Here is a 10,168-nt window from a genome sequence, read left to right as displayed (position 1 = left end):
TTTTATACTAAAAATAATCTCTTAATAAAATTATTAAATATATTTTTAAGAATAATTTATGTCTAAAATTAAAAATATTTTTATTTTTATTTTTATATAAAAATAAAATTATTTTAAAACGAGTTTCAAACACCTCTACGAATTCATGTTTATGCCCACAAATTCATGTTTATGCTATGCATGGCACGTGGAAAACGTGCGAACTTGTAGATATAACCCAATTGTACTAGTTGTCTAGTTGTACAAAAAGGGTCCCACCTATCTGCTTTTTGTTAAAAAAAAAACTTAAAAAAAATAGCAAAAAGAAGAAGAAGAAGAGTAGACCACCACAATCCACACAAAACACAATCAACGCCGCCTCCAAAAGCCCTTTTCTCTCTTTCTCAAAGCTTCAACAATGGCTTCCTCTTCTTCTCTCTTCCACGCCTCTCTCTCCTCCTTCATCGACCCCAAACCCAAACCCAATCCCAGTCCCAGTCCCTTCTACCGTAACCCCGTAGCCAAACACCGCCCTTCCCCCATCATCACCTGCACTTCCACCGCCAGCAACAACAACTCTCCTCCTCCGGCGGCGCCGAAGCTCCGGCGAGCGGTGGAAGAGAACATAAGGGACGAGGCGCGGCGGCACCGGCCCTCCGACAAGGGTTTCTCTGCCAAGTACGTGCCTTTCAACGCGGGGTTCGACTCGGCCGAGTCGTACTCGCTTGACGAGATCGTTTACCGCAGTCGCTCGGGGGGGCTCCTGGACGTGGAGCACGACATGGAGGCGCTGGCGAAGTTCGACGGCGCGTACTGGCGACGCCTCTTCGATTCGCGCGTGGGGCGGACAACGTGGCCGTACGGCTCTGGCGTCTGGAGCAAGAAGGAGTGGGTCCTTCCCGAGATCGACGACGACGATATCATCAGCGCCTTCGAAGGGAATTCGAATCTCTTCTGGGCCGAGCGTTTCGGCAAACAGTTTCTGGGCATGAGCGATCTCTGGGTCAAGCACTGTGGGATCAGCCATACTGGGAGCTTCAAGGATCTGGGAATGACCGTCCTCGTCAGCCAAGTCAATCGCCTCCGCAAATTGAAGCGCCCCGTCGTCGGAGTCGGCTGCGCCTCGACCGGAGACACCTCCGCCGCTCTCTCGGCCTACTGCGCCTCCGCCGGGATCCCTTCCATCGTTTTTCTCCCCGCGAACAAGATTTCGATGGCGCAATTGGTCCAGCCAATCGCCAACGGGGCCTTCGTCCTCAGCATCGACACCGATTTCGACGGCTGTATGAAGCTGATCAGGGAAATCACGGCTGAACTTCCGATTTACCTGGCGAATTCGCTCAACAGCTTGAGGCTGGAAGGGCAGAAGACGGCGGCGATTGAAATTCTGCAGCAATTCGACTGGGAAGTCCCCGATTGGGTGATCGTCCCTGGCGGTAATCTCGGCAACATTTATGCGTTTTACAAGGGATTCAAAATGTGCAAAGAATTAGGCCTTGTTGACAAGATTCCCAGGCTGGTTTGCGCTCAGGCGGCGAATGCGAATCCGCTTTATCTGCATTACAAGTCCGGTTGGAAGGAATTCAATCCGGTGAAGGCGAATTCGACTTTTGCGTCGGCGATACAGATTGGAGACCCGGTTTCGATCGACAGAGCCGTGTACGCTCTCAAGAACTGTGATGGCATTGTTGAGGAGGCAACCGAGGAGGAATTGATGGATGCAATGGCCCAAGCTGACTCGACGGGGATGTTCATTTGCCCGCACACCGGAGTCGCATTGACGGCGCTGATTAAGCTTAGGAAGAGCGGGGTTATCGCGCCGGGTGATCGGACGGTGGTGGTCAGCACGGCTCATGGGTTGAAGTTTACGCAGTCGAAGATCGATTACCACTCAAAGGTGATCCCGGAGATGGAATGCCGGTTCGCGAATCCGCCAGTGGAGGTGAGGGCGAATTTCGGGGCCGTCATGGATGTTCTCAAGGACTTTTTGAATAAGCCTCCCAAGTGCAAAGCATAAGTGAAGAGAAGTGTAAGTTTTTTTCGTTTTTAGTAGCAAATTTTTGTGCTATTTATTGTGCTCTGTTTCAGTAACCACTTAAGTTGGCTTTGTTTCATGGTGAAGATCATTTTGTTTATTTTGGTGAGTAGAAATATATGTAAGGATGGTCATGAAACAGATAAGTTTTTTCTTTTTTAAGTTTATTTGGTAGAGAAGAGACTAGCTTCATCCTTTCTAACTTGGACTTGCTGCAATTGGTTACAGTACTTGCTTGTGGAATAAAGATTGCAACTTTAGCAGAAAATGAAAGGAATAAAGAAGAAGAGAAAAGGGTTATTTCTGTTTGTACATGTTGCTTCGTGATATTTGGTAATGAGTCTCTACTTTTTAAGAGATTGTCTGGCTAATTATCTTGGTGCTTGGCCTTTTAAGATTTCACTGGCACTTCCCAAATTCATGGGGTGGTTTGGCTGCATTGAGATAATTCCTATGGTGTTGTCATGTCATGAATATGCTTAAAGATTCTAGTGGTGGTTTGTCATCTCATAGAAAAAGTTTTTTCTGTCGTGGTGGAATGTGGGAATGATTTAAGAAAAATGAATTTTGTGGTTTTAGGATGCATGGAGTACAAGACCAATGTGGATTAATAATAATTTGCTCTCTTTTTTGACGTGAATGGAATATCGTTTTCCATCACATAATGATTATAATGGCTCACAAAGCTTTACTTTGGCATGCAAGCAGCCTTAAAAAGAAATAAATTTGTAAGTGAAATAATGGAGTCCTATTGGCTTCATGGGTCTCAATAGTAGGAGATGCACCTAAGGCTTAATTTAAGTGTATAAGAAAGCACAAATTGAGCTTACACTTTCGGTGAATCAAATTGAGCAAACACCAAGATTTTTGTGGACTAATTCCTATGAGTATCTGAATCGTGCGCTCCATTACCGTAACTTAAAGTGAAAGCTGGTGGAACCAGTGATGAACGATTAGCCAATTATGTCTATATATGAGGTGGCATGTTCAGCATATATGCATCAATGCCAGTTCCTTCCATATCATGGGTCCCATGTTTTTTATTTGTGGGACCAACTGGAGCAGCTTCCTCAACCGGGACCATAGGATCAATCCCATCTTTTTTTTTGCCACCTAATTTAATCGATGTAGGGCCATACCGAGTTCTAGCATGATTGTAATTCACGCGTCCATGTACGAGTTATGATGAATATAATGTCGTTTTCTTCATGGCAATCCGATGTGTAGGGGAATTCTACAGTTATCTTGACCTTCCCATTTGAATTTAGTAACCCATTTGAATTTACTTGCAAAAGTTACTTTAAGACCTATATGAATTCGTGCCTAGCCCTTTTGTAACTTGTAAAACCATTCATTGCTTTGTTAAATGAAACTATGATTCCACTTGTGCAAAAATACAAATATGTTGGTGCAATTCTGCGGTGAGGAAAAAAAAAAAAAACAAATCAAAACTGGGGGCTTAAATAACTGAGTATAGATTTTGGTTGGTCTATTTAAAATTGAAAGTGCAACCCACATTTTGATATCAGCGCAATTATCTGTTAAAAAACGATAAACATTAGCTGGGTGATTTGCAAATTTCACTTTCATTCAATGAAAAAGGATTACTCTAGGATGCGTTCCAGGTAACTTCTGATCTAAAAATAAATTACAAGAACGTAGTAATATCAGAAGACGAAAGAAATATGTGGCAACATTTTCTTTGAGAAATAATTTAGCAACACCAGAAGCAGCAGCAACTCAAGAATCACAGATCTTCCGGGGTGGTCAGTTTCATGGAGCCACTTTCATTAAGAATTTAAGAGTAGTCGTAGAGGGATATGCCCTTGTCATCCGACACACTAGCTAGTCGACCAGGTCCTCCTGCTGGACCAAACGCCACTCCCCAAACTTGGTCGGTGTGGTTGCTCATTGTTTGCACGGCAGCCCTCATGCCGATATCCCAAAGCCGCACTGTTCTGTCACTTGAGCCTGTCGCAATAGCAGCCCCATCAGGGCTAACATCCAAGCTCAGCACCCAGCTAGCGTGGCCTGACATGGCCCCAATAAGTGTTTTCCCCTCAGCATCGTACATGTAAACATGGGCGTCGTCTGAGGCCGAAAAGAGTAGCCGTGGATCAGTAGGAGAGTACGCGAGTGTCCGCACAGGCATGAAATGCCCTTCTAAGTGGTGAAGAAACTTGCCACGGCCTACATCAAAGACTGAAATGGTTCCGTCCATTGAGCCACAAGCAAGTCTTTTCCCATCAGGACTCCAAGCAACCGACAGAACAAACTTCTTGCTGCTGTTCTTATCAGAGGGCTTCGGCGCTTCCGGACGAGGAATCGACAGGGTGGCAACCAAGTTCCATGTGGCAGTATCCCAAAGCTTGACTGATGCACTACCCCCGCCGGCAACCGCTAGGATAGTACCCTGGTAGGACAGATATCATTTATATGATTTTGAACTGGTGCAGACTGTTATACTCAAGTAACAAGTTTATATTTGTTTTATCTTGCACTGGAAGCTTCAATTCAATTAGAAAGAGCTGAATCCATTCGTAATACAAATTTTCAATGTTCTGTCGTTTACTAATATAGATCAAGGAAATACTTCTACATCTGTGTGAGTCGTACAATAAACTAACCAACAAGTCCAAGAATTAGCAGAAATTGTTAGCTATATACACAAGTATGGTGAACTTGGACACCCACCCGCATTATGAGATTTTAAATGATAATTTACAGATTATACAATATTCAACACAACCCAAAATCAGAATCTATTTATAGACACCAAACTGTCATATAAAAGTACCGCATACATTATAGTCAAAATAAGTCAGAGTTAACAACAACAACTTTTACCAAATCAAACAAATTGAGCCCCAATCTTTACACGGAAAAGTTCGAATTTATCAAAGACCGCATCTTTCTCATCACAATTTACCTAATTCGAAAAAATTGAGAAGCAAAATCGGGGAAAGAGATAATACCTTGGGATCGAAGCGCATTTGCCAGACCTCGGAGGGAGGTGCCTCAAGGGTGGCGATGGTGTTGTTGGTGTCGACGTCGAAGACCCTGACGAAGCTGTCGAGGGAGGCGGAGGCGGCGAAGTGGCCGGAGGGGTGGGCGGCGACGGAGACGACGCCGAGGCAGTGGCCGGAGTTGGTGCGCTGGAGGATGAGGTCGTCGGGCTTCCATATCTTGACGGTCTCGTCGAGGGATCCCGTCAGTAAGAGGGCCGATCGGGCCTCCGTCGCCGGGACCCACGTCGCCGCCCAGACGGACTCGTCGTGGGCGTTCTCAATCGATTTCAGCCCCGCGAGTTTCATTGGAGTCGCTGCCTTTGTTTTTGCTTTAGCACTCTCTCGCTGTCGTTTTTTGAGGGTTTTATTTGGGTTTTTGGTCGAGGAGTTCGGGATTGGGCTCTAACGAGATCCAAACTCGGCCTAAAACCGCCTAATCCGCCTTTTAAACAACAATCCCATCACTACTATCTAGCCGTATATATTATACTCGGCTCGTTTAATTCGTTGATTTAAATTTTTAATTTTAGTTGAGATATAATTTTATTTAAGAATTTTTTATTATAGTAAAAAAGTTAGATGTGATTATTTTTTAAAACTTTTTACTGTAATAAAATTTGAATTCTAAACTCGAATCGATAAAATGAACATGGCTTAAGATTTGTCATCTCGTTTTTTTGTCATGGCCGTCTCTTTAACTAAATTTTAACCTCTTATAATTTGTTTATATATTTTTTAATATTTTATTTCTATTTATGTGATTAGATTCTTAAAATTTAGATGATATAATAAATAAGTAATAGAAGAATAACAACTGAGACGTGAAAAATGAGATAACAAATCTTAACTCTATATCACTGTAGTTAATTGTAATTTGAATGTAAATTACAACCATTTACGAATGCAGCATAAAATTTTCTAGCGTTTCCCTATATTTTAAAATTTTAATTGCTTAAAGACGTGTTTTGGGTCTGTTATAGACACAAAGAGTGTTTTAGATATTTACATAATAAAAGAGGTGAAAGTAATATTTTAATAAAACATTAGGGGTGCTTTGAGTATTATACTTAAGATAAAATAAAATAAAACTTTCATCTTCAGAGTAAATAAATAAATTAAATTAAATTAAATTTTATAGCAGCCGCAGCGACTAAGAAAAGTAATTGTTGCATGAAATTGGGAAAAGTAGTGCTAAGGTCTTGAACTCTTTAATACGAACCTGTATAATAGGTGGGTTGATTTTGAATAAATATCATGTTACGTATGTTATACATTTGAGTGTCTTATATTGTAAGAAAAAGACTATAATGAGTGTGTGATTCTATAGTGGAGTGCAACCACCCATAAATTCAATAGGATCATTAATTGTGGTAGTAGAATTTAAAACCTTATATAGCATGGGGTTAGATATAATGATAGATTTTTTTTAATAATACTGTTACACTTATTTTATAAACACAATCTGTTTGTTTTTCTTTTTCTTTTTTCTAAAATAGCACTGCATAATTTAAAAATCGTATATTGAGGTCAATCATTCTCACGGTTAGAACATCTCTAATAACTCTTTTTAGCCCTCATTTGTTTCACAAATTTATTTCTCTTATACTCAGTTTAAATAGTGCACACAGTTTAAACTCATGCTTGATAAGTATGCAATTTAAATTATGTTTTAACTTACAATTTAGCTTCCTCTAAATTTTAATCATTCAGATCATTTTTAAATAGTAAAAAGTGTTTACTTTCTTTACTTTTTGTAAATATTAAATACAAATTTAAAATTTATTTTTTATTCAAATTAAAATTTAAACTGCACATTTAAATATCAATTCATATTATAATTTAAATTATACAGTATGAATTTTTCAGTTTAAGTAAAAAAATTCAAATCAATAAAGTAAGAACTAGAGAACCAAACGGGTGTTTAGTGAATGATTGGTTCAGAAACTGATTGACACATAAGCTATTTAAGTTGTTATTTAAATCTTTTTTTCTATAAGTAAAAGTTATTTTTAATAGCTATAACTATCGTCAATGGTCGTAGCCATGGTAACATGTTAGACGAGTATTGGCCCAAATTATCCTTTTTTCTCCCTATAAATAGATATAAAAAATCTGAATCTAAATTTATTGTCCTTCTCTTTCTGTCTCAGTGGCTCACTGTGCACTATTTATTTAACATGTCATTTAAATTTATCATTTAGCCACATAAATATAGACTAAATACTGAAAATATTTAAATAAATCACAAAATATCATAATTTAATTGAAAAAACAGCTAACTAACGAGAAAAAAAAAATGAGACAACAAATGTTGATTAAAAAGATCTCTAATGTCTCTTCATTCTTCTTTTCATCTTAAACTCAATTTTAAGACCGACAAAAAGATCGATAAAAATTATTACTTATGCCGATTGCTCCATACGGACTCTTTTCATATTTATCCTCTCGGAGTCTCGTAATAAAAAATAAATAAATAAAAAGTCAAAACATTAATTTCAAACACATATTTGCAATGGAGAGGCTCTAAAGAGGCGGTCGATAAGAAAACACCAATTGGAGCCCAAGACCACCATTGTAAAAACCAGACCTATACACTACCAACCAATTCAAACCAAAATCAAAACTCACATTTTCTATACCAACAAGCTTTAATACGTTTAAAAAAAAAAAAAAAAAAAAAAAAAAAACAGAGTTAGGGCCTATTCAGTATTTACCCTCATATAAGACGTACCTATCTATACACGCTCAAACCTTCAAACGACACAGCAAATCCAAAATACAAACTCACATCGTTTTAGTGCAAGAAAGTTCCCCAAAAGATGACCATAAAAAAAACCCACAATTAGAGCTCCATTCTTCGCACTAATTCCTCTTATCAATGTATTATTTTTCTACTGAATCCAACGTCTGTTATACTGATCAATATTAGTTTTTATAGAACTCTGTCATTTGCCTTGAGATAAAGGCAAAATTGGGCCGGAGCCCAATGTTGTTGTAATCTGGGCCTAAAGGTCACACCTTCCGTTTCTCCCTCAGTGAGTTGATCTTCTCGAGCCTCCACTCATCATACAGCCTGGCGATGAAGGTGTCGGCCTTGATATTAACATCTGGGCTGGGACAAGACACGGACCCAGCCATTACCCCATCTCCACCGTCCATCACGTTGACTATCTCCGGTTCTACCTTGGTTGACGAGGCATCAACATCGTCCAGCTCAGGAGAGCTGCACCGAGAGCTTTGAGAGCTCCGTATCCGAACATAGTCCCCGCGAACGACGAAATTGAACTCCGACACTTTGAACGGCGGAGGAGGCGGCGGCATCGGGATTAGCGGACTCTGGCTGCCGCTATTGGGGGCCTCGGCCTGCCGCTATTCACATTCTCCCCGTAGTAGTTTACGGACCTCGCCGGCAACGGCGGTCGTCTGCCGAAGCGGGAACGATCTGTTGCCGGAGGCGGTGGAGGAGTTGGCGGCTCCGGCGGAGGCGTTGATCGGTTCTTGTGCTTAGAATGCCGCAACGACGATGAGATTGGCGGAGGTGTTGGAGGAGCTGGAGGAGGAACTGATCGGTTCTTGTGCTTAGACGGTCGAGATGACGGTGGCGGTGACGATGAGAACGGCGGAGGCGGCGGAGGAGGTGGCGGAGGAATGGTGTGAATCCGTTTGCTTTTGATTCCTTTCTTGAACAAATTGTGGAAGACGGAAGAAGGCGGCGGAGGTAATGGCGGCGGCGGCGGAGGCGGTGAAGGTGGTGGAAACCTAGTTTTTTCAGGCGGAGAGCTGGTGGCGGAATCGTGAGCGTGACTTCCGCTGCTCGCGATCTTCTGCTTCTTCTTCCTCTTTCTCTGATTATACAGTGAGGTGAACGCCATGGCGATCTCTTTCTTTACGTTGCTCTTTCTCCGCTCGAGCTTCACGTGCCTCTGCTCCGGCCGAACCCTCGCCGGTGATGGAGGCGGTCGCGGCGGAGGAGGCGGGGGCGTCGGTGGCGGAGGTCGTACTTTCGCGAACTGATCAGCGTCATTGTGATCATCTTGCTTCTTCTCCGCCTTCTCTTTCCGCTCGCCAACAGCTCGGTACGTTCTCCTCGGTTTATGACGCTCCACAGGCGGCGGCGGAGGCGGTGGAGAAGGAGTAGCCGGCGACGGCGATGGTGACGGGGACTTCGGCGGCGTCGTTGGGCGAACTACAAACGTATCGACCAGAATCTCCTTAGCTTCTCCATCATCGGCTTCTCTCCGACGACCTCTGATCTCGCGCGAGGGATCAAACGGCGCCGTCACGCGGTACTTGTTGATTTCAAAATCGTCGAAGAATCTAAACTGAAACCGCGGATCATCTCCCGTCTCCCATAGCGATTCTTGCCTCAGATCCGGATACGAGCTGCTGCTCCTCCTCAGTCGCCGGAGACTGCCGCTCTCAGCCGTCCGATCGACGGAATCATATATCTTCTCGCTCCTCCGATCGTCGGAAAACGCAAACCACCGCTGAGGATTTGCCGGCTCCGATTCCTCAACGCCTCCGCTTCTTCTCGCGGTCGGAACGACGTCGTTGTTGGCCGATTCGTCGTCGTTTCTTCTGGCGAAGATTCCGCAAAGAATGGCAAACAAGACGAGGAATATGTTGAGCAAGTCCCAGCTTTTCTTCACCGCAATGGGGCGGAATATGAGAGAGGTAAATGAAAGAAAAGGAGGAACAGCGGACAGGAGGAAAAGAAAAGTTATGATCGGCAAGAGGATGATCAGAACCGGAGGGGTGAGAATCGGAGGCGATGAACGGCGGTGATGAGGCATACCGGAGGAATTGGAGGGTTGGGTCCAGCAGGATGGTGGTGGTGGAGGTTTGTTGATTTCCATTTTATTTTGGTTGGGAGGGAAGAGTATAAACTACAGAGTTTCTTTTTTATTATTATTTTTTTTTTAAAAACAGCATTGGTGAAGTTGTTGACTTTCAACTTTTTTGAGGGAGGGACAGAGATACTGTTGCGTTGTCTGAATTGAAATAATAATGCACATTTACGTGTTTTAATTGAATAATAGTGTTCTTAGCCAAAGGGAATTAATTAATTGAGTTATAATAATATTTTTGGTTGTTACTTCTCATCAAATGTTGTAACCTGTAAGTTGTAACCCACCTATTAATGATA

The 10,168-nt window shown here is 42.3% G+C and overlaps 2 protein-coding genes and 1 pseudogene across 2 annotated transcripts; 1 reads left to right on the top strand and 2 right to left on the bottom strand.

Moving 5' to 3' along the window:
- The first annotated feature begins 305 nt into the window (after nucleotides 1-305).
- LOC21409958 (threonine synthase 1, chloroplastic) lies at nucleotides 306-2,595 on the top strand. Its single transcript, XM_010091802.2, has 2 exons — nucleotides 306-2,008; nucleotides 2,243-2,595. Exon 1 carries the CDS (start codon nucleotides 398-400, stop codon nucleotides 1,994-1,996), a length of 1,599 nt encoding a protein of 532 aa, XP_010090104.1. The 5' UTR covers nucleotides 306-397; the 3' UTR covers nucleotides 1,997-2,008; nucleotides 2,243-2,595.
- A 1,057-nt stretch (nucleotides 2,596-3,652) lies between these two features.
- Nucleotides 3,653-5,389, bottom strand: LOC21409957 (WD repeat-containing protein VIP3). The gene is made up of 2 exons (XM_010091801.2): nucleotides 4,990-5,389; nucleotides 3,653-4,427 (listed from the first exon to the last, which is right to left on the bottom strand). Exons 1-2 carry the CDS (start codon nucleotides 5,326-5,328, stop codon nucleotides 3,813-3,815), a joined length of 954 nt encoding a protein of 317 aa, XP_010090103.1. The 5' UTR covers nucleotides 5,329-5,389; the 3' UTR covers nucleotides 3,653-3,812.
- A 2,322-nt stretch (nucleotides 5,390-7,711) lies between these two features.
- On the bottom strand, nucleotides 7,712-9,886 carry LOC21409955 (annotated as a pseudogene).
- Nucleotides 9,887-10,168: the final 282 nt, after the last annotated feature.

Source organism: Morus notabilis, unplaced genomic scaffold (genome assembly GCF_000414095.1).
Source record: "Morus notabilis unplaced genomic scaffold, ASM41409v2 Scaffold329, whole genome shotgun sequence".
Classification (NCBI taxonomy): Eukaryota; Viridiplantae; Streptophyta; class Magnoliopsida; order Rosales; family Moraceae; genus Morus; species Morus notabilis.
The sequence above is the reverse complement of the archived record's forward strand: the minus strand, read 5'-3'. Positions and strand labels throughout refer to the sequence as shown.